At 32.6% G+C, this 25,212-nt stretch overlaps 2 protein-coding genes across 2 annotated transcripts; one reads left to right on the top strand and one right to left on the bottom strand.

The window, feature by feature from the left end:
* Positions 1 to 1,413: 1,413 nt before the first annotated feature.
* Positions 1,414 to 2,355, bottom strand: LOC132037657 (uncharacterized). The gene is made up of 2 exons (XM_059428202.1): positions 1,999 to 2,355; positions 1,414 to 1,764 (listed from the first exon to the last, which is right to left on the bottom strand). Exons 1-2 carry the CDS (start codon positions 2,347 to 2,349, stop codon positions 1,516 to 1,518), a joined length of 600 nt encoding a protein of 199 aa, XP_059284185.1. The 5' UTR covers positions 2,350 to 2,355; the 3' UTR covers positions 1,414 to 1,515.
* Positions 2,356 to 14,214: 11,859 nt separating this feature from the next.
* On the top strand, positions 14,215 to 18,399 carry LOC132038410 (S-type anion channel SLAH1-like). Its single transcript, XM_059429083.1, has 3 exons — positions 14,215 to 14,360; positions 14,970 to 15,675; positions 18,100 to 18,399. The coding sequence occupies exons 1-3, from the start codon at positions 14,215 to 14,217 to the stop codon at positions 18,397 to 18,399; spliced, it is 1,152 nt and encodes a 383-aa protein (XP_059285066.1).
* Positions 18,400 to 25,212: the final 6,813 nt, after the last annotated feature.

Below are 25,212 nucleotides of genomic sequence, written 5' to 3'. Positions count from 1 at the left end.
GAAAATTATCCTTCAATTTTGAAGCTTTCATAGATGCACTGCACTCGAAAGGAAATTTGTGAAAGAAAACGAAAGGTGTGGTGTGATTTACATGAATATCGCCACCATAAGATGGTAGTACAATAAATATAAACATCAATTTCATCAATATATATCTATAATATTGAAAACAGGAAAAAGGTGAATATTCTTATTTTTTGTGATAGTTGCTCATTCAAAATTTACGTTTTATCTCCTTTGTCTCCTTTTTGAAAAGGAAACGTTGATTATAAAATTGTATCATATATGTCATTGATTAAATTGAAAAGTTATTCACCTAATCCACTTATAGTTAGAGATTATCATGGACATAGTTTTTTCTTTGAGAAGTACAGTTTTTTTTCTTTGAGAAGTATTTATTAAATCTGATGAAATGTTCATAATAAAACAATAGAATGAATAATTATTAATACAAAAATATATGGTTGTCATTGATTAGCATAACTTATGACTTTTGCTTATTTTTGTTATTTTGGCTTACAAACAAGTGCTTAATTAAGAGCATTTTTTCTATCTTATAAAAACACCAACAATGCTTAAAATCTATTTTGACTTAAAAGCACCTAAATAAGCCAATCCAAACAGGCTCTTTGTCAATTGTTGTGTCACTTTATGAACATATGTTTTAGTAAAGTTTATTCATTTTTGTTTTAGTTTAATAAACACATCTTGCGTATTTAACATGACCAGCACAACTATATGATTTCAATCAAAAAAAATAAAAAATAAAAAATAAACCAACTTCATCAGTTTCGAAAACAATACGTATGTTTTTATACCACATATGCAGTGTTATGAAGTTGAATAGACAACACCATTTTCTAACTAGAACATGGGTTGCCTTTTTTTTTTGTGTTAAAAATACATGAACATTACAGTGTAATTTCGTACACCAGTGATCACAAAAAACATGTATGTTCTATTACGCTTATACAATTTTCAGAAGGCCAACAAATACATAATGTTTAGTTGACATTACCAGCACAACTACGAGCCTCCAATCCAAAAAAATTCCAAAATAAAAACAACTTTATCATTTTTACAGATATAATATGTATGTTATTTTACCAAGTACGCAGAATGTTTTGAAGTTGAAAAAAACACCATACGTATCGGAAAAAAAAATTCAATTAAGATCAGTTTGAATGAGACATTCATTTCATAGCAAAAATTTCTATAATACTACAACATGTCAATAGAAGTTTTTGACACAAGTATTCAAATACTTAAATAACCAATCTATCTTCGCTAATAAAGTTAAATGGATAGGAACACAAGAAAAATTCACTTCCTTAGAGGCTCAAAACTACATGAACGTCCTTGTGGCCCAAGTTGTCCACAAGTACTGCAAGCATGTCTGCTCTTTCCAAACAACAATTCACTTAAAGGCTTATCACGCCTCTTCTTTGGCCTACCAGGTGGTCTCTTGTATCTTGGTGGCAAAACCACATCCTCCAAGATGTTTTTGGGAATGTTTCATTCACGCTCGTCGGGTAGAGGATCCACAGGTACATCATATGTCTTCAACACGGTCTCCGGTTTGAACAAATCAGAGCAATAATCATCAGCAACCAGATTTTTCTTTTTAATGACAGCCCATGCATGCGGGCAGGGGATTTCATCTAGTTGAAACATACGACAACTGCAAGTTTTGCTATTCAAATTAAGAATGAATCGCCTTCCTCCATCATGTACTGTGTACACGAATTCGGTTGACGGTTCTACCTGAAAAAATAAATATTACATGTATTTGTTATTGAACCAATTAGAATTTTAAAATAAATGAACAAACCATTAAACAAATACATATCAATTTTCAAAGAAGCATATATTAAATTTACATTAATACTAACTGTTCATGGATACCAAATACACATCTATATAATGTGTAGAAACACCAAATTAGTACAAGTACAAGTTTGTCAAATAAATTATAACAAGCATTAAACTGAAACATACCGTCATTCGTAGACATAGATACTTGTTGATTGATAGCATCTCCTGAAACTTTTTACCGAGTGTAGTGAACGTGTATGTTCCATTTCTCCGGTTATTGTAATTCCATCTCCCAAACATCCTTCTAACTTCTTCGAGAAAGTCATATATAGGCAGTTCTCTAGCTGCTAGAAGATGTCGGTTAATGCACTCTGCTATGTTAGAAGTCATTGTCCACCCTCGGTTAACAGATGCATACAATCTAGCCCACTTGTCTCTACCAGCCGATTTCAAATACTCTGCCACGCGCATATCTACCTTTTGAACCTTCCCCATCAACTCATCGAAATCATACTGCGAGTATGCCTTTGCCATGGAATAAAAAACAAGATTCAGCACATCATGGCTCTTCTTGTATTTTTTACATACATTACCCCCACAGATGCCAAATACATGCATAATGTGCAACTTCTGGATAAATTCTACAAACAGCCTTGTTTATACTTTCATGCCTATCTGATACGATACACATATTCTCTCTAATTCCATATGTTTCTCTGAAATGCTCAAAAAACCACGTCCATGATCTGTCATTCTCAAAATCAATCACACCATATGCTAAGGGAAGTATGTTGCCTGGAGATACAGTTAAGAAGAAAAAAAAATACATTTTGTATTTGTCTAAAACAGATAAAATATATATTGAGGTAATAAATTAATATGTATTGTTTTGACATACCTGCACCGTCTAATGTGCTTGCCGAGACAAATGTTCCATTGTATGGTGTTTTTAAGTGGCTTCCATCAACTACCACAATTGGCCGACAATAATCAAAGCCTTTGATAAATGCATACAGTGCTATAAAAACAGAAATTCATTTTTGCGGGTTTTACGCATTCTGATAGGTGAACCCAGGTAAGTCTTATCCAATATGTATAGATATCCATGTAGTCTTTTATAAGATTAAGTTACATAGAGCCGAGGGTGTTCATCCGAACCCCCTCCACAAAAACACCGTTTTTATAAGGTTAAAATTATTTTTTATGTATATATAGTAGATGTTGAACCCCTTAGGCTTCTTCGTATGTTTACTTTTTTATATTTTGAACCCCTCGGTGGAAACCCTGGCTCCGCCACTGGGTTCACCCATTAAATCGTTCATCGCCTTTTCTTTGGCCCGCCAAACAACCATGTATGAAACATCCATTCCAAAATCACTTTTGACGTTCTCCTCAATGTCTTTAGGCGTATATTTCCTCTTATGATTTGATATTTTTGGTTTGACAATCCCACTTATCAACCGACTTGTAGCTTGGCATTGGGAATAAACCTTTTCCTGTAACGGACATGTATGTTTGTCTTGAAACTCCCTAACTCTAAACGTTCCTAACTTACCTACACTTGACGCCCTGAATTTCCAATCACACTCTCCTGATACGCACACAAGTGTGTAGCTACAAAAAAAAAAAAAAAACACACACACACACACACACACACATTAATGTAAAATACACATAAATGTATTTATTCTTGTATTATTAATACAAAGGACGTATGAGTAATTTTACCATATGTAAATAAGTTAATCAAATGCAACCCGGGCCAAACACATTATTTATGAGTACAAATACATACAAATCAATTTTGATTCTACTTTATAATAAACATACACATGTTGAGAAATACTTCCACTCGTACAAATTAACAAACATACATCGTCACGGTTCAAATACATAACAACACACAGTTGCAAATACATAAACAAATGCACATTTTAATACCTTATTGCATTGCTCCTTTTCGTCCGATAGTTGAACCTGTTTGTAATTGCATAATTCACCATCACAACTTTTAATGTATCTTTATCCTTGTATACTTGATCGACGGCAACTACTTTTTGGTTCTTGTCATCAATAACCATACCCTTGTTGTTTTCGAATAACAAATTAGCCTTTCCACAACTTGATGATGCCAAATCACGGGAACCAACTGTTTCCATTATATTCGTTTGATTCGTGTATCCGATTTGCAAATAATCACCTTCAACACAACTCTCACCCGATATACATATCTCCATGCTTCTATCAGTTGTAATGATACATAATGGGTACATTGGTAATGCTTTGTTCTCTTTCTTCAGTTCCACATACACCCTAACACCCATATCATTGTGAATTTCCATTAGAATATAATCACCTTCAACCATGTATTTTATGTTTATGTTTTTCATTTTCTTGTCCAAATTCAATTGGGTTGCAATCGTTTGTAACAATTCCTCATACGTCGAATACTCCTTGAAAGTCACAGCATCGATTTTGTAATTGACATATTTATTCTCATCGTTCCAAATACCAGAGTGTCTAATCAACGATGAAATATTGGCCATTTTATATAAAAAAAAAAAAAATCCTTGAATCACTGTCTCAACATAAAACCTGTAATATGTATGCCCTACATAATATTCACGTTCAAATTTGAACAATTTATACAAATTAGATTTACAGCTCACCAATAATTCAAATAATTCAAATACAACATACACATATTGAATTACACTTCAGAAATACATAGTTTAGCTGATCATGCATTATACTATGCCATTTAGATTCAGAAAAATAAAAGATATGAACTGGATTTTTTTTTTTGATTCCTAACCATTCATGTACATTAAAATACTTTCAACCGTAATTTTCAAGAGCATTATTCATTCATTGACACGCTTACAATGATATTACATCATTATTTTCGAATATCAGTTAGATAGATAGAAATCAAAAAAATTCAGAAGAATAAAACAACTTTGACATTATGCTCCAAGAAAAAAATTGAAATCACATAAATACAACTTGAATAGACGAAATTTGTGAAATCAAAACGGTGTTTTTGCACGAATTACCTGATGATTGATCGTGTTTGTTTTGTTAATGTATTTTCAGAGGTGTTGAAGATTTAATTTGAAATTTGAATTTTTACGTTTTGAATGTTGAAGAATGCATGGAAGAAGAGATACATGTAAGGAAAGGGAATATTACAGCTGATTTTGTGGAAAAGAAGGTAAAAAATATCTTAATTTCTCATTTAATACCACCACCGTTGCAGGCTAAAATAAAGGAGCTCTCCTTTCCTTTTTTACAGAGCATGCTCATGTATTTGCGGCAACAAATACATGCGAAAACATACACAAATACCGATTTTTAGCTACGAATGGTAATATTAAAAAGGGTAGCTACAAATGGTAGGAAGCTACAATAAGGTAGTCATTTGAGAAATTTTACCTTAAAATTACTCTTGCCCGAACCCACTGAATGCTAGGTGCATTATTTGCTTTTGAGTTTGTTTTGTTGAAGTAAATTGCACAGTTTGTCCTTCAAATGGGTTGGTCTTTAATTTTTGCCCTTCAAATGGGCTGCTTTAATTTTGCCCTTCAAAATCGAACTTATGCCTAGCGAGGCATATGTTCTTTTAGGGAGCGGGCATAGTTTGTGGATATTATAATGCGTAACTTATGCCGCTCTAGGCATAAATTCGATTTTGAAGGGCAAAAATGAAAGACTAGCCCATTTGAAAGGCAAAAAATTAAGACCAACACAAAATAGGGACAAAAGTGCAAATGACCCTGTTTTGTTACCTCTATTATAAATCTTTTTATGAAAGGTAACATAAAAATTTAAAATTAAATTATTTATAATAGAAATACTATTCTTTAAGATAAATTAAAACAAAATATCACATAAATTGATAACGGAACTCGGACTGGGAGAGAAGTGTTTGGACTGTGGAGATGTGCACTTCTTTTAAGATTTCTGTTTCAGTATTTGCGTCTACTTAATGATTTTTTTTTTTTAATTTTTTGATAAATAAAATTTTGGCCTTTAAAATAGTTACACTCTTGGAAAAACTTCTTTGAGAAAAAAAATAAAACTTAACTTAGAAGAAGAACTATTTCTCAAAATTTAAATAGTTTCATCCCAATTTGAGTGTCTTACTTTCCTTTTTGGCCTGTCACAAAAGAGCGTCTCTTTTTATATTTAGTAGGATGACAATTCAAACATCCTACATGACAAGTTTAACACCACAAGATTAAAGGACATTTTAGTACATTACACATATTTCTTATTTATGGCAACAAGATTTAAAAGTCTCATTTTAGTCCTTAAACTTTGTGTCACTAAGACAATTAAATTGGGATGGAGGGAGTACTACTTTTCAATGGTAAGAGTAGGGCGGTGACAAATGAAAAGTCCCCTCAGCTAAAAATGCTTTATTTCATAGAATTGTTTTCTAAAGTGTTAATTAGAGTCGACATCAAGGTAGCTAACTTGTTCAAATGGTAGCATAAGAGAGATCACAGGGCATGATCATATTGGGTGGTGTTTTGACAATAATCTTAGAAATTTAAAGGTTGATATTAATTTTTATTATCGATTGAAAATTGAAATAAGTGACATACTGTAAGATGTAGTAAAAGGAGAATTACTTGCACTCGTCGGTTATGTAGAGCATTCATACCTATTTGGTGTAAAATATATTTTTTTAAGAAAACATTTTTCTAAACCTAAAATTATAATTTCATCATGAAACTATTTCGTACATGGAAGGAAATTAAATTGAATAAATGTGAGAAAAAAAGCATGGCAGACTTGAGTCAAATCTCCTAGTTTTATCACGATGTAGAAAAATATTTTCAAGGGTGTTGGGAGAGGCATGAGTGTCACGTTGGACTGGGAATTCTCTCTTCTCCCTCAAGTTTAACAGATCTTTTTAAGAAAGCAATTAGTTATAGGGTTTAGGATTAAAGGTGTCCACTTTTTCCATGCATTAAGGACAATCCTTTTAAGAGATATATAAAGGACCTAACTAGTCCAACTACTCCTATACATTAAGGACCACTTTGATCTTTTCTCGACTACTTTCCTGCATATAGTACTATATTAATTATTATATGAATGAAAGAAGAGTATGTAGGATTTTCATAATATAGAGATGGTAAATGCTTGATTTAAAAATACACGTAGTGTATTTAAAAGTGCGTGATATTATAGGGGTGCTTAGCTTAATTTATTCAACATTGAATGGCGTTTTCTTTTGTTAAATCTTTTTAAAGATGCAATTGTAAGAATGCAGAAATTAATAACCCCGCGTTGATATAAGGTTTATCGAGTATCACGGTTTCGACTTTATACATGGTGGTGTGACTACTCGTCAGATCAGTCCCACTGTAAAGACCAAACATTTTGGGTCATAGGCACTTCCATCCCTATTTTGTGCTGGTCTTTAATTTTTGTCCCTCATAACAAACAATTTTATCGTGGGATATAAGTTTACATTTTTGCATCATAATACTTCATAAGTTATGTCTCGCATGACTAAAAAATTTATGCTCCATTTGGCATAAGTCCAATTGCTGAAGAGCAATTCCTGAAATTTCTTCCAACATTTTCCCTCGATACATATTTTACAACTAATTTGAAGTTCCAACAGACAGTGACTAATAGTCAATAGTGGACTTTGCGTTGTCTCTCCATTCAAACCCTTATCCTTTGTTTTCATAAGAGAAAAAAGGGCAAATACACCCCTCAAACTTTGAGATTTAGAGATATATTTCTCGTTAAAAAAAGGGGGCATATATATCCTCGTCATTACACAAATTGTGCATATTTGCCCTTTTCTTAACAGACCTATATTTAACGAATTAAAAGATTATTTATCTTCTTTTTTCCTTTAAACGTTGACATGTGGTCTTTCTAAAAATAAAAAAAAATCAAAAAATTGTTCATCATGTTCATGTTCATGTTAACCCATTTGTAAATCTCAAGTACCTTACTTGTTGCCGAATTTTGTATATTCGCAACCTATTATATACTGCAATTTTTTATTTTTTATAATTACAATAATTTAGCCTATTATAATATTTATTACTTTATTACATTATCAATTTTATGTTTATCACATTAATTTATATATATTTATTTTATAAGCGGTTCGATTCTATAAAAAAATTACGAATCAAAATGTGCGATTCCGTCTCTTAAATTACACGTGTGGTACAAAAGAAAAACAAAAGCCGTAGAAAACGTTAGTTGGTTCTTTCTCAGATTTCTATTCTCTTTGTCTCAGTTTATTTTCGTCTTAGACTATTTGGAAAAGAATTTCTTTTATATTAAATAATTAACTTTATAATGTTTAATTTGACATTACTGAGATGATTCATGTAGTCATAAAAATGTCTAAGGTTTGTTTTAGATTATAAGCTTAAAAAATCTTCCTTTTTCATTAAAACTCTTCCCAATCAAACAATTTCACTAAATTGGGATGGAGGGAGTAATTTATATGTGAGACAGTCAGACAGAATGTTTAAAATCTGCTTTAACCCCAGTTTCTTAGTAATTCTTTTTTCTAAGTTACTTCTTTTCGGTTTTCTGTAATCGTTGATTTCACTTATATTTTTCAAATTTGAAGGTACAATAATTTGAAGCTGTTCTTATTATTGACTTACCTGCAAGACTTATTTAGATGCAAGATTCTAACTCTTCGAAAAACTTTCCTTATACGTGGTTTACAAACGTATTATACAAATGACACTTTCCATAGTTAGTAATTACTTTCTCCATCCCATAATAAGTGTCTGCTTAGCCAAAAATAGGCATATTAAGAAACTAATAATGCAATGTGAAGTTTACCAAATTACCACTATATTACTTTTTCTTCTTGATTAGAGCATGCACAAGTAGTAGACCTTTTGACATAAGGAATCCAACAATACCAAGTTACTATGTGGCTTTTTCAATCATCATTTAGATGTTACTTTAACTTGTCAATTTTTGTCTAAGGGTAGAAATGAAAAAAGCTAGCCAATTTATGTCTTGATTTCCTAAGGTGACACTTATTATGGGACAAATTTTTTGGCTAAGGTGACACTTATTATGGGTCGGAGGGAGTATAACTTAAATTCAAATTTCATATTTTACTCTTAATGAAATGACCTATAGATTTTTATGACTTATTTTAGACTACAAGTTCCGAAATTCATCTTATTTCTTTGAAACTTCATGTCCAAATCTTTTATAAATTTCATGCATTTTTTTTTTGGTGAAGAAATTTTTTATTGATCTCCACGCGAACAACTTAGAATGCAAGAAAAACAAGAGCTATCTCCCCTCTACTTCTACTACTCGTCTATACAGTTAAACAACCTAGCTACAGTTAATCAACCACTTTAGCCAAGTATACCCATAATCCACTCTTTATCAGTATGACTTTGTTTTCTGCACAGAAAAGTTTCTCATCTGTATTTGCATTCATGCTTTATTTGGTCTGTAACTTGTGATGGCCTCAGCATCTTGTGCTCCCAAAGGGTTGTGTTCCTTGCCTTCCAGATCCTATAAATCAGGCTAGACAGTGCCACTAATATCAATTCGCTGCATCTTCTCCCCTTGGTGCCTCTTGCTAGTCTCCTCGATAATCTCTCCAACTCCCAATTCTGCACTCCCATCCCTAACCAGCTTAACATTGCTTGCCTGTAATGTAAGCACTGTTTTGAGGAAGGGAAACTCAAAGAACAGGTGCTCCACACTTTCTAGACTAGCACCACACAGTAAACAGTCCTTATCTGGGCTGATTCCCATTTTGTTCCGTCCTTAGTCAACGACAGTCTCCTATGCATAGCTAACCAACATATAAAACTAGTTTAGGAAGATTTTCCTTGCTTCATACCCATCTGCTCTATGGCCAGGTTTCTAGCTCCACTCTCCTCTATTCATATCCACTCCCAATGGTGTATTTGACATTTATTCCTTTCTAGCCCTGCTGCACCTGCCCTACTGAGAAAATGTCCCTCACTCTACAGACTTTCTTCCAACACCAACATCAATCAGTAGGAGTAGGGTGTATGTACTGCCACCGATTAGTCCCCTTTAAATGAATGATTAACCCATCTGACCCAAAGACACTCTGATTTTTGTCTAAACTAAATCAATTTCATGCATTAAAAGCTGACAAATAGTTTAAACTAAATAGTTACTAATATTCTTCTCTTTTTTTTTCATCAAGATTTTTCTTTCTTTATGGTTATCTGCAGAATATGGACAATTCCTTAGTCGGAAATTTTCAATACAATCTGTACTCCTCTATCCAGCTATAATATTTGTCGGTAAATGCGTTAAATGAGACCACTTGACGAAATATCAGAGCAACGTTAGGCGTAGAAAATTATAGTTGAAAATAAATAATTATAGATTTAGACAATACATGAAAAGTACCTAGCTACAGCCTACAAGTTGGAACCTTCATGTCACGAAAACATGGGTAATCCTTGTGTTCACAATATTCCAAGTCCCACCCGTCAAAGCAAATGCCAACATGATACAAACACAATGAGTTTAATTTATTGCTTAAATAGTCACTGAAACTATCAGAAATAAGTGAGCTTAAAATTATTATTTTTATGTGAAAAGTCACTTATCTTATTTCACTCAAATATGTTTCGCAATATTTCGATTTGTGAGTCCCGCCGGTCAAAACAAAATGCCAACATGGAGTAAGAAATGCGTTACTTACAATAAGGTGATAGTAATAATAATTAGAGATTATACATGAAAACTAATCACCTGAAAGAACACGAGAGAAGTAAATATCTTTATTTATTTATATTAGACAACGCTAAAAAGGTATGCTTACACTCTATCCTCCCCAGATAGAGGTAAGCAGGTCTGCGTACACTCTACCATCCCCATACCCCACTTGTGAGATTAGACTGGGTTTGTTGTTGTAGTTAATGTTAGGAAGTCTACAAGAACCATTGTCTCTGGTCCGGATCACAAATACTCCTAATAAACTACAATACCAGAATCGTCTCAGTAGACAACTCATGAGTACATTCTCAAGGATTTAATGAAAAAATCGATGATTTCAGGGTTCACATACATGATATAAATTCAATAGAAGTTCACAAAGTCAAGAAGATTAGGAAAATGATAAGAGAAACATCAGTTTATTTCTCCGGTTCATTGAATAAATGCTCTTAATTACTAATTGTTACTACTTGATTGAAGAAGATGGCTTGAATGAAACTGCATTAATGCGTTTACACACCATCACAATGTTGATTGGCTATTTTCAAAATAGTCTACACTATATTGCTTCCCAGTTAAGTGAAGTTAAAGCTGGAAACTTTGTCTTTGTCATGATTTTTGTTAGGTCTCATTACCAACTAGTTAGCCCTCATGATTTTGATGGTTCCTAATGAGACAAAATAATCTTATACAATTATAATTTTTATTAAAAGTAGTGGCGTACGACAAAAATTGAAAAAGTAATGGAGTACACTACTTTTTTCTCCCATTATGTTCGTATTTTCTTGTTCTATATAGAGGAAATCTGCTTACCATCTCGTAAAATCATCAACATGTAGATGACACTTGACACAGCATACCATAATCCTTTTGCTACCAATGTGTAGGGATATGGGCATGTCCATATCCAATGTATTTATCTTTTGAACTTTTATTTTTGAGACAAAGATCTAACTCAATCCCTGCACTACAAGGCGGCTTAATTTTATTAAAAATAAAGAATTAAAGGATTTTGCTATTCGTTTTTCTAAAAGACCATATAATGTAATATGAGCGTGAATCAAGATTATTTTTACTGGCATAAAGGAAATTTATTGTCAGAATTTCATTTCTTAGTGAGTTAAGGTTTAGGACAGCCGTAATACTCCTTCCATTCCAAGTTATATGGCGTGGCACAAGGTTTAAAAAATGAAAGACTATTGAACTTGTAATCGTAAATATATCATAACATTTAGTGACTATGAATACGATTAACTTTAGCAAAAGACAGCAAAAACCAAAGGCCTTAGGCCCATAATTATAAAGGCCCCATTTTTTTTATTAGTAATGATTTAATTATTTTTAAATATTAGTATTATAAATAGAAAAGTACAATATTTTCATTTATTCTAACTAAGAAAATACTAATTAACATAAAAGGAAGTAAAGTTATATACTCCCTCCATCCCAATATGTTTGAAAGTAGACGAGATTGGGGAGTCAAACACCTTTTTCTTTGACTACGATTTTCTTCGACTCTTTTCATATATTGTGAATTATTAGTTATGCAGATTTATAGTACCTTTTATGTAGTATTCAAATATGTAAATTTTATTATAAAATACTCAAAGAATCTATGTTTAAAATTAAGTGGAAAAAAAAAGTTGTTTGACTCCCTAAACTGGTCTAACCTTCAAACAATTTGGGACTGAGGGAGTATTAGCTAACTAACGGTCGACTTAGGGTTGCCGTCAACTTCTTCTTTCTTTTATTTCCTGCGCATCTTCTTCATCTTGGTTGTGACTTAATTCTCAAGTTCTGCCTCATTTATTCTCCATTTTTAGCGTAAATCTGAAACAACAAGCACGTAATTAGAAGTTCAGATTAAGAGCGAAGTTCACATGCTTGATCAAAGACCTTACTATTGTGTCAGTTTTTTAAATAGTGTTTTGGTTGAGCTGGTTATGTACGAGGATAAAATGAGAAGGGTTATTGCATTCCAAAAAACTACAAAGGTAGTTACTGTCTGCAATGGTAGAAGGAATTTTTGGTGAAAATGACTAGCAATTGTTACTGTTAAAAGCTGAGACTTGTAAGGTTGTTAAGTTACTTAAATATTATTTTATATATTTAAGATATGTGCAAAATATTTAGTAGTTAACTATAAAAAAAGTATTAATAATTGTAGTTAAAGAAAGTGAAACATGTATCATTTATTTATTGATAGAGTACACTCAGTGCTGATAAGTTTTTACCTCTCCAAATGAGTGTTGTCACAACTATAGAGAATAGTTAATTTGGTGAAAACAGAAGAGGTAAAAACGGAATGCAAACCATTGCGCACTATCATTTTGATACAGCAGTACTCCATCAGTCTCAACTCTTAATTTATACAAGAATTGACATATTTGGAGAGTCAACAATTCTTCCTTTGAGTCAATTTCAAACATAAATTTTTTGAGTATTTTATAATAAAATTTACATATTTGAAAACTACATAAAAAGTACTACTCCCTCCGTCCCAAAAATATTGACACTTTGCACTTTTTGAGAGTCAAATTTCTGAATTTTGATTGTGTGTTTGAACATAGAATCTTTAATTTTCTTAAAATAAAATTTACATATTTGAAAACTAGGGGGAAAAAGTACTATAGGTCACTATAATTAATAATTTAAAACACTTAAAAAATATATGAAAAACTTACGATCAAAGAACAACTCGTTTGACTCTTGAAAAACAACAAATGCCAATTTTTTTGGGACGGAGGGAGTATAAGTTTGCTTAATTAATAATTCACAATATATGAAAAGAGTTTTATAAAATCGTAAAGAAAAAGAAAAATTTATTGACTTCCCAACAGTAGCCAACCCTCGTATAAATCGGAATCGAAAGAGTACTTTTTATTGATTTCCTTTATTTGTCCCCTGTTCCTTCAAATCAATCAAAACCTTAACAATTTTAAATTGTTGAAATTGCCAGCAATTCAAGAGCAAATTTATGAAGAAATTAAAAGCTCATCACTCCATGCTTTTCTTTTCTTTTTATCTTACTTGCGGTGTTTTGCCTTTTGGGTACTGGCAAGACTACTACTAGGACGACGTTCCTTCCTATCCTAATTACCAAAAGTGGATCAAGAATTATCATCATCCACTACACACCTAAATGGAAAAAAAAAAAAAAAAAAAAAAAAAGGGTGATTCTATATCTTAATTTCAAACATTGTTCCTTAGAGCAACACCTTCTATCAATAAGAGATGTTCCGCTAAATCAGTCCAAAAATATTCTTATTATTATGGTGTGATAGTGATACTATTATTTCGAGCTAAACTGTGCGATTTTTTCCGTGAAAGTTTCAAGATTATCTCTACATCTCATTTATAATAATATACCATTCTTTTCAACTATCAACGTGAGATTTTTGTTCCCATGCACACTCCATATATAAGAGATTTGGACCAGACAAAATTTGGTCCCATTGACACAATTTTTAGCTGTGAAGTACTCGAGAACAACTCATAGGAGCACAATATAAGCTACACACTAGTCCACATTGGTTAGCCGACTATTCTCCTACTTATGCTTCAACGAAAGTACGTACCTAATATTACTTCTTTTTCATCCACCAATTTTTTCCTATTTATACCCAATTTCACTGATGAAACTTGACTCATTATTAATTTCCAATGGAAATGCATAGCAAAGATGATGTGTGCCCAACACAGAAAAATGCTACTATTACTATATCACATAAGAACAAGTTTTTATCAATATTAAGCAGATTTCATGCGGGTTATTTTAGAATAAGCCTTTCTTTATGCGGCCAAGCATGGATTGGGTTCCTCTCCATTTCTCATCTCTCCATTTTCCCCAAGTTCTACTTTAGATTAGAGACACATGGCATGAGTTAGAATTAATGACTAAGATTTAATTGACTAAAACAAGGCCCTAACCATGATTACATAATTAATAACTTATCCATAAATATATTAAAGTATTTTCTCTCTCTTCCTATTTTAATTTTCCATCTTTTTTTCAATCATGACAACTCTTTAATGGTGATATTTTCGAGAATATAGACAACTCTTTCAGAAATATATAATTACCAATTGAATAATGGAGTCTATATTATGTGAATTAGTAAGCATCATAATTGAAAAAATGGAAAATATCACCAATTGAATAATGGGTCTATTAGGGAAAAAAAATTAAGTGGCAGAAAATAATCGAGTAAATCAAAAAAGATATTTTACTGGGTAGGAAAAGTAAAATAGGAAAAGAGAGAAAAATATTCTAATATATTTATGGATAAGCTATTAATTATGTAATCATGGTTAGAGCCTTGTTTTAGTCAATTAAATCTGAGTCATTAATTCTTACCCATGCCATGTGTCTCTAATCTAAGGTAGAACATGGGAAAAATGGAGAGATGAGAAATGGAGAGGAGCCCAATCCGCCAAGCATTATTATGGAAAACATTAAGTGAGCCATCGGATGATATTCATAAATTTAGAAATATTTTTCGAAGGCTTCCCTCTACAGCCTTCATTCTGTTATGGTCATTAGCCTTATTCTCATTAGCATCACTCTCTTTACTATATCTATTTCGTGTCATCTTTCATTTCGAAAGGGTTAAAAGTGAGTTCTTGCACCATGTTGGAGTGAATTACCTTTTCGCCCCGTGGATTTCTTGGCTTGTTTTGCTTCAAGCAACCCCATTTTTCAAACCCAAAGAGGCATATTTTCTTCTACTTTGGTGGATCTTTGTTATACCTATAGTGGCACTAGATATCAAGATATATGGACAGTGGATCACAAAGGGGAAGCGCTTTTTATCAGGAGTGGCGAATCCTACGAGTCAATTATCTGTTATTGGGAATTTGGTAGGAGCAAGGGCAGCTGCCCAGATGGGATGGAATGAGTGTGCACTTTTTTTGTTTGCAATTGGAATGTCACATTATTTAGTGCTATTTGTCACACTTTACCAGAGGTTGCCAGGAAGTAGTTCCATTCCGGCAATGCTAAGGCCAGTATTCTTCTTGTTCTTAGCTACTCCAAGCATGGCAAGCTTGGCATGGGATTCTATTTATGGAAAGTTCGATATTTCATCCAAGATGCTCTTTTTCCTCTCCCTCTTTCTTTTCCTTTCACTGGTGAGCATTTTAAAGTTAAACGCTGATATTCCATTTATTGCATTTCATATAATCGTGTTTGATGCGAGGCAGTTTAATACCCCCTCGTCCCAATTTATGTGGCACCTTTGGGATTTCGAGATTCAAATAAGTATTTTTTTTAACCTTAATATTTTCATATGTCTTTTAAATATTTTGAATGTCAATTATTGTGACTTGCAGTGCTTTTTACATAGTTCCCAAATATGTAATTTTTTATTTAATTTTTTTAAAATGAAAGATTTCATGCCTGAATTTAAAGTTAAAATTAAACTGTTTGACTCTGAAAATTCAAACTGTGTTATATAAATTGGGACAGAGGGAGTATCTAAGAGAGACAGAACAATTTTGATATATATTTAAAAAAAAAAAAAAAAAAAAAAAAACTCACAACATGCTGTGATATTTCTATATGGCTATAAAAGTAAGAGTTTAAGTTAATAATTCCTACGATTCAAAATAAGACTTCACTTAGTTTCTAGTACACCCCTTAAGAAAATGGAGTAATTTCTATAAAAAAAAATAGGTATTTGTTGACTAAACTATCTTTAATTAAGGGTTAATTTCAAAGACCTCCCCGGAGGTTTGGCTTTGTATCACTAACCTCCCTTGTGATTTGAGATATTACGTTCACCTCCCCTATTTTAATATTTTTATAACGAAACTAATTTAAATGATATATTGTCCATAAAGTTCCGAAACTACCCTTATCTGCCACTTAAATGTAAACCTCCTCTCTAATTTCTAAAAAAACTTAAAAAAAAAAAAAATCAAGGAATTGATATTTCGTTTTAGTTTATTACGTAGCAACCTGCAGTTCTTGCACATAAAAATTTTTGTTATTCATTTTAGCTTTTGCCAATAAAAAATAACAACTAGATATCTAGTTCATGTGTCCTTGCATTGATTTATATGCCTAAACTATGAATCAGTGATGTTCTCGCATTGACTTGTGATTACTCCTTTAACTTCAGCTCATAATTTTAAAATTTTAATTATCATTTAGTAAATGAAAAAATGTAAGTGAACCACAACAAATTCAATAAAAAGTAACTTACGGTCTATAGACCTACTTTAACATTAAATATGGCATGCTATTTTCTTCAATCTTTGCAGAATCCATCAATAAATCCAATTATCGGGTAAGGTACGTAATTTATTTATTTTTGTCATCGCTTTATGATTATCTGAGGTAAAATTGTTAGAGAATGATATTCTATTAGATATATTCTAACTCCATCCAATTTGATTAAGAAATATATCTACTTTTTCTTTGAGGAAAAAAATAGATCACTTACAGCTTTAATTTGTGGAGATGGCATAACAGATAAACATGCCAAGGAATTTAATATTTCGCTTTTATATCAAGTTATGAAATACTTTTAATTTTTTTAGAAATTAGAGAGGAGGTTTACATTTAACAAAAGGTGGTAGATAAGGGTAGTTTCGGGATATTATAGATAATTTATCATTTAAATTAGTTTCGTTACAAAAATAACAAAATAAGGGAGGTAAACATAATATTTCAAATCACAAAAGAGGTTAGTGTTATGAAGTCAAACCTCAGAGGAGGTCTCTGAAATTGACCCTTAATTAAAATTTACATATTACTCCCTGTGTCCTAATTTGCTTTGTCTTAGTCTCCTTTTTGATCTGTTTCAAAAGAATGTAACAAGAGTACTACTATTTGTTTCTTCCTTCTTCAATATCTTTGGTCTGTTTTCTTTGGATGTAGAAAAGTGGACACAAAAAAGAGATTGATGTCAACCCGGTTAAATTGACCATAGAAGTATTCGAGTACTAGTTGCCTTTTGCATTTTGCAAGCTTCTGTAGCAGTCGTCATCTCCGTTGTACGACATGATGTTGTTGGCTACCAACTGTTCAAGTCTTAATCGCCAGCGTCATCTTTAAAATGTTGTTTTTGTCAACCTAAGGCACCAATAACATTTAAGTTGTCTACTTGTCTTATTTGGAAGTACTGTTCTATTTAGAATTAAGGGTCGAAAACACACCTCAAGTATCACAGTCTTTTGAATTTTTATTTGAATTATCAAGTGTGCGAATTTCCTACATATATTATCACTAACTACAGAAAACACACCTCAACTATCAGTTATTCACTTTTCCTACTTAAACTATCATCAACTAGTTTACAGAACACACCTCATTAAAAATGAACAACTGATAGTTGAGGTGTGTTTTGCAAATTAATTGATGATAGTTTAGATAGAAAATGTGAATAACTGATAGTTGTTGTTGCTCAAGTAAATTAATCGCGGATGATGAATAAAATTATCACACGTGATAATTCAGATAGAAAACTAAAAAAAAGGGTAATACTTGATCTCTTCTATTTATGAAAATGTATGACTAAAACCGTTTCCTAATTTGTTGAAAACGTACAGGTATCAAGACCAGCGTTATTTAACAGATCAATGAGGAAATTCAATATATCATGGTGGGCATATTCTTTCCCTTTGACAGTGCTGGCAATGGCATCAGCTAAATATGCCCAAGAAATGAAGAACACTGCTTCACACTTATTAATGCTTCTCCTTTCTGGACTATCAGCAGTAGTGTCACTTGTCTTGATGATCTTCACTGCGTTTAATTCCAATTCATTTTTACCGGGCCATGGTGATGATGCAATGTCCTCACTACAAGAAATTACTGGAATGACTACAATTCTTTGGCAACAAAAATAATATTATTGGCAAAATTTAATATTTAGCAATAACTTAATTTTATTGTTGGCATATATGATGGAACTTTTAAAAATGAATTTTTTTGTGTTGCCAAACAATTTAATTTTTGTTGTCATATTATTGACTATTGTTGCAAAAAGTACTTTTGACAATAACAAAAAGTACTTTTGATAACAACAAAAAGAATTGTTGCACGTCATAACAACGATGGAAAAAGTTTATGTAACAAAAAAAATATTGTTGCCAAAAGTACTTTTTTGAGCAATAGTCAATACTATGACAAAATTGTTGACAAATGTGTAGTGTCTGTACTAGTAATCAACGTTGGTCAATTGTATAATTGTAACTATAGTTTTTATTACTTACTTATTAACTAGTGTCTGTTCGAATTCTTAGAACGAAGACGACGCACGTATTTCTGATCAAAGATGGAAATACCTAAACAATTTTATACGACTTCTAGTCAACTTTAATTTTTTACTTGTTGATAAAATTGAATGATATGTGAAAATAATCTTATTGGTCTTTATTTAAATTAGTAGTAGTACTCTATTTCAACTTCGGTTCTTTTGTTATACAGCTCATCAACTGCACAACATATTTAACCTTCAAATAAAAAAAAATGTATAAATTTCTACTATATATAAATGGGATAAGAGGACGAACACATGCAAGAAAACTTGTACTTTATGTTTCATTTAAAAGACATTTCAATTTTTCATTACTTTCATATCTTTTATCTTTTCCTATAAATACTTTTGTATCCTTCTGCCTTTTTACCGTTAGCACGTGTCTTTTCATAAAATTGCCATCATCTCTATCCCTATCTACATGTGACTCTAGCATTTAATTTGTACCCCACTCAATATTATCTATGCCACTTCAACTTTGTTTCATATTTTTCTAAGGCCGAACCCATTATTCCATTTAGATACTTCAGGTGGATAACTCATGTTCCATTTAGGCACTTTTCGCTGACATAGCAATTTGGGTGAGTTCCACGTTAAATAGGGGCGTGAAAATGCTATTTTGAAGTTGGGAACATATTTTTCTTAGTTTTTAACTATTTTCTTTTTGGTTCTTTTCTTTATTTAGTTATGGGGTCCCACACACCCTCTTCCCCACACTTCTCCTTCTCCAAATTTCTGAAAAAATGGCAGCCCTCTTCCCTAAACTTCTCCTTCTCCAAATTTCTTAAAAATATATATGGAATTAAAAGTTGGTGGACCTTATTAAATTGTTAAGAAATAAGGAGCAATTATAAAAATATCATCAAAAGCCATACATTTTCTTGATTGATTGTTATGTACCCATCATTGTTCTTGTCAAATATTGCAAAAATACTCTTTAACTCAACCTTGTTATGACTTTTTGAATTACTACTAATGCTCTTCTGTTCAGCCATAGTTGTTGAACTTAAATTTGAGTTCTTGAAAAGAGGAGGTTGAGATGGAGTTTAAGTTTTGAAAAACCCATATCCTTTCTTTACTTTTTTTTTTTTTGGTTGATACATAATATGTTTATTGATTTAACTTGTCGCGTTAAAAAAATGATAGGAGAGTAGAAGGTCGATATCAGGTGGTGTTGCGGTGGCAATGTGGTGGTGGATGGGGGACGGAGGAAGTGTTGAGAAGGAGAGATAAACAAGAAGAAGTGAAAAAAAAAATTGTAAATGCGGGGATCTGGTGAAGAAGACGCAGGAGGGGGGGGGGTTGTGTGGATAGAAATTCTCAAGAAAAATAAATAAAAAGTTTTTTTTTTTTTTTTTTTTTTTTTTTGTAAAAAGAATAAATTTTCCATGTGTCCCATACGAATTCGTTTATTTTTTCACATAAGAGGCGCTTGGCAATACGCGCTTTAGCTAATTCTGAAATTGTGCAAAAAGTGCCTAAATGGAACATGGGTTGTCCACCTGAAGTGTCTAATGTAACACCCCCTATCTTTGACTTAAGCTTTGACCATGATCCTAGACTTAGAGAAGTAGATAAAGGATGTGAGGATTGGAATTTTCCTGTTCAGTTATAAGATGGGCGTTTACGCCCATGAACAGTGACCGTATTTCAGTTTACGAGTCGTAAATCAAGTCGTAAACCGTTACCACAGATTTCTGGACATTTTGAAATTTTACATTGTTAAATACGGACCGTATTTCAGTATACGGCCCGTATTTCAAATCGTAAACTGAAACCAAGAATTTCTGAACATTTTGGAAATTGGCATTTTGATGCCACATGGTTAAATACGGACCGTATTTCATTTTACGGCCCTTATTTCAAAATTTATTTGGAATTTGAGAAAACTTCCTTGATGAAAGTTGTAGAGCTTTGAAATACCTTTCCAACGGTATATTACGGGGGTCAAACGGACATCTGTGCAAGAAGTTATGGCCATTTTACTGAACAGAGGCAGTGCTGTCCATATTTCAAAATACGGCCCGTATTTTGAAATACGGCCAGTATTTAACTGGGCCGAAAAATTTATTTTTCCAGAACAGTATATATTCGTCCATATCAGTTCTAATCATTAAATATTTTCATTCCTTCAAGCCCTAGAACGACCTCCTACCCTCTCTCATCATCAAGAACACCAAGGTAAGCCTACTCTAATTATTCCAAGTCAATTCTAATACATATCCTTGTAATCTAAACAAGGAAATCATCATTTCTAAAACTAGGGTTTTCAAGAAAACCCATCTCAAGGTTCAAGAATTCAAGATTTTGGAAATCCTCTTCAAAGCTCAAGTCTTTAATTCAAGTTTTGGAGCGACTAAGGTATGAAGAGTTACTATCTACGTGTGGGAACATCATTGTTCTTCCCCACGCCTCATAATCCATAAATTATGATTCTCTACTAAAACTAGGGTTTCTATACCATGCTCATGATAACCCTAGGTCTATGTCCATGATTATATTATGTATGAATTGTTATAATTCCATCATTGAGTTCTTAATATTTCTTTATGATTATTGAGAATCGTCCGTAATCCATGAAAACCCATATCTTGTATTCCATGGGTTCTTGCATGCATGTTTTTAAATAAGATGATTATTTCATGAATATCCTACATATCTACAAGTTTTCATGCAACTGTATTATATAATTACTTTCATGCTATGATACAAGATACATACATACTAAATACAATTTATTTCATGAAACCATAGTTACAAGTTATTTCGTGAAATCATGATTACAAGACAAGTACAAGTTAATTCACGAAAATCATGGGCTTCTTAGCCAATTATATCATGTTCATGTCTTTGGGAGTTGCACGAATTACCGAGAAGGCTCAGATAGCCTGAAACTACGTAGCCACCGTAGGAAAAGGATCGCTCCGCCCCGCTAGGACGATACCTTAATTTTACAATCGAACGGATCCATCGTGCACGTTACCACCTTATACCCCGGCAAGGTATGGGGCTCGCTGGTCCGGCGAGGTACTGTACTCCACGTACCCACGTGGTGATATTATATTGTCGGTTATGAAATGCTCTCCCTACCTACCATGTTTTACTCATGCTTTATATTATATATGTATTCATGTTCATGCTCGTAACTGTGTTTCGGCACCACGTTCGGGGCTCTTATCTTTGTTACTTTATGTCCCATGTTGTTTCATTCGCTTGCTTTACATACCAAGACATTCAACGTGCCGACGTCCCCTTTATTGCCCGGGGCCTCGCATTTCACGATGTGTATTGATATATAGGACACACACATCCGCTTTCGCAGGGACGCATTCGTATCACTTATGGTAAGCCCCATCTCATTCGGGTTTAGTCAACTTTTGTTTTATGATTTGTTATGCATCTAAGGTACGTCGGGGGCCTTGTCCCGCAAGTATGTTTTCCCGGCCGACTCATGATGAGGTTTCATAGACTAGACAAGTCAATTATGTTATGTCAGACATTCGGAGTCGTATAGCCATTTTGGCTTATTCATGTTATTCCCGCATTCATGATTTAAACAAGTATTTCATTAAATTATTATGACATCTCATGTTTTATAAAGGCTCATCATGCATTCACGTTATATTCCGCTCATGTTATGCCTCATGATGATTCAGCAAGCCATGTGGTTCGCTCGGTCACATGCAGTAAGGCACCGAGTGCCGTGTTTCGCCCAGGCCATGGTTCGGGGCGTGACATCTAAATGGAACAAAGGTCACTTGAGGTGTTCAAGTGAAAGAAGTGGACGACCACGAGGGGCTGGCGATGGGTTTGGCCTTTTTCTAATATATATAAGTGTCCAAGAGGAACGAACACAACAACAATAAATTATACAAAAAATTATTTGAGTTGTACACTAAATTTGGACTTATTTCAATTGTACTTGGTTTCTTTCATTTTTTTCAGTTGTGGGTCCACTTCATCTAACAAGTATTACTACTTGGTTTGCCACCTGTACACGTGTATTTCACTTTTACGTTATCATATTTCAAGTGTGCAAGAGGGACGAACACAGCAACAACAAATTGTACAAAAAGTTGTTTGAGTTGTACACTAAATTTGGACTTATTTCAATTGTACTTGGTTTCTTTCCTTTATTTTTTCAGTTATGGGTCCACTTCATTTAACAAGTACTACTACTTGGTTTGCCACCTGTACACGTGTATTCCACTTTTACGTTATCATATTTCTTTACTTTTACACTTCATTTTATTACTCTATTATAGAAAGCACATAAGATTGTACTCTAAACAGGGACTAACATGTGTACATTTCAGAAGTTTAACATTAATTCTACCTGTTGTGTGTTTACTTTTTAGGTTCCCACGTGTCTGCAGTGTCTCAATTGTCCTTTCATTTCCTTCATTTGGCATATACTCTCTCTATCTCAATTTAAGTGTCTAAGTTTGACTAGACACAGGGTTTAAGAAATAAAAATGGACTTTTGAATCTTGTGGTTCTAAATTAAAAATGTGTATAATATAATAAAATATCCCTTGAATCTTGTGATTATAAACTTGATATGTAGGATATTTGAATTGTCAACTTACTAAATATAAAAAGAGGCGAACATAACCAAAATAAGACAAATTTTAATAACAATTAAGAAATTAAGGGGAAAATTTGAGGAAAAGAAACAAAATATGGAGACTCACTAAGGAGAATCGCGGCATCCTTTGCAAAATATAGAAACTATAAAGACTAACTAAAGTGAGTAACCAAATTAATCATGTTGGGCTACATGTACTACTATACTTGGTTTGCCACATGTACAAGTGCATTACACTTTTACATTATCATATTTCTTTACTTCTACACTTCATTTTATTACTCTATTATAGAAAGCATGTGAAATTGTACTCTAAGCAGGGACTAATATGTGTACATTTCAGAACATTAATTCTACTCTTGTGTGTTTACTCTTTAGGTCCCCATGTGTCCGCAGTGTCTCAATTGTCCTGTCATTTCCTTCATCTGACATATACTCCCCCTGTCTCAATTTAATTGTCTAAGTTTGATTCGACACGAAGTTTAAGAAATAAAAATAGACTTTTGAATCTTGTGGTTCTAAATTAAAAATGTGTATAATATAATAAAATATCCTTTGAATTTTGTGAATATAAACTTGACATGCAGGATATTTGAATTGTCAACTTACTAAATATAAAAAGAGGCGGACATAACCAAAATAAGACAAATTTTCACAACAATTGAAAAATTAAGGGGGGAAATAAGAGGAAAAGAAACAAAATATAGAGACTTACTAAGGAGAATAGTTGTATCTTTTGCAAAATATACAACAACAACCGTCCTCTTTTTATGCTTTTTATTGAAATTGCCTATGCCTTTCTAAACATGTATGCCCCACTGATAGAAAGAAGCGTCGCGTGATACTCTATCCTCCTGCACCCCACATGTCCACCATTTACGCAGCACCACCCCCCACATGTCCACCATTTACGCAGCAAAGAGGGACCAAATTCAAAAGAAATCCAATCAAATATTTCTTAATATTACAGGCCCTAATCTCCATTACATCAGAAAAACCTATAAATCTGTCTCTAGATAAACCCTACTTTTTGGTCAAATCGAGCCATTTTGATATTCAGAAATGAGTTACAAATTCATCTATTGTGATCCATTGCTCTGGCCTATTCGAGCCATGAAAGGCCCGGAATTACCATCTTTTCATAACAATAAATTATAAAGTTCCAATAAAAAAAACCGTCAATAAGGAAAAATTGAGAATCAAATAAGTTTCACTTAACTCCATTTAGCATTTGGGTTTTGTCAAACAATACCTTGAACACCTTTGATCTTAAATTAGCAGCCAAAATGAGGTGGATCATTACATTTATTCTCAAATTTTCAAAAATAATATTCAATTATATTTGTAGATTATACGCAATCTTTTACTAAAAATGAAAAAAGTTAACTAATGAAGCCCTATAATATTTTATGAAATGAATTAATTTCATCTTGCAAAGTAGCAATCCTAATATCTTGAGGCAAGGAATTAAATATGTAGTACAATGGTTGATAATGGTAGTAACTGAACAAAAATAAAGCTACGGAAGGAAGACGGCAAAGGAGAAAGTCTATGTATATATCTCCACATATTAATTTTTTTGGGTAATTTTATACAATTATTTGTTTGTAAGGATTTTATTAAATTCTCAATTTTAAGGACAAAAAAAGCTTGTTTCATTTCAGAGAAATTTAAATGTGTTTACTTGAATAATATAGGGATAGGAATCTCGATTACACAATAATTCACAATAAAATATTGAGATAATGGTCAAAAACATACTTGAACTATAAACTTTTTTGCTAGTTTCACGAACTATCAGATGTTCTCTTTTCC

The sequence above is a fragment of the Lycium ferocissimum genome, chromosome 11, assembly GCF_029784015.1.
Source record: "Lycium ferocissimum isolate CSIRO_LF1 chromosome 11, AGI_CSIRO_Lferr_CH_V1, whole genome shotgun sequence".
Lineage (NCBI taxonomy): Eukaryota > Viridiplantae > Streptophyta > Magnoliopsida > Solanales > Solanaceae > Lycium > Lycium ferocissimum.
This window is presented reverse-complemented; position numbering and strand designations above follow the sequence as displayed.

What these genes read in the sequence shown, in the direction of transcription:
- LOC132037657 (XM_059428202.1), bottom strand. Translation starts at nt 2,349, where the DNA reads ATGGCAAAGGCATACTCGCAGTATGATTTCGATGAGTTGATGGGGAAG. An exon ending in ATCTATGTCTACGAATGACG is followed by an intron (nt 1,765 to 1,998) that starts GTATGTTTCAGT and finishes TTATTTTTTCAG; the next exon opens with GTAGAACCGTCAACCGAATT.
- LOC132038410 (XM_059429083.1), top strand. Translation starts at nt 14,215, where the DNA reads ATGCATAGCAAAGATGATGTGTGCCCAACACAGAAAAATGCTACTATT. An exon ending in TGCGGCCAAGCATGGATTGG is followed by an intron (nt 14,361 to 14,969) that starts GTTCCTCTCCAT and finishes AATGGAGAGGAG; the next exon opens with CCCAATCCGCCAAGCATTAT. An exon ending in TCTTTCTTTTCCTTTCACTG is followed by an intron (nt 15,676 to 18,099) that starts GTGAGCATTTTA and finishes GAAAACGTACAG; the next exon opens with GTATCAAGACCAGCGTTATT.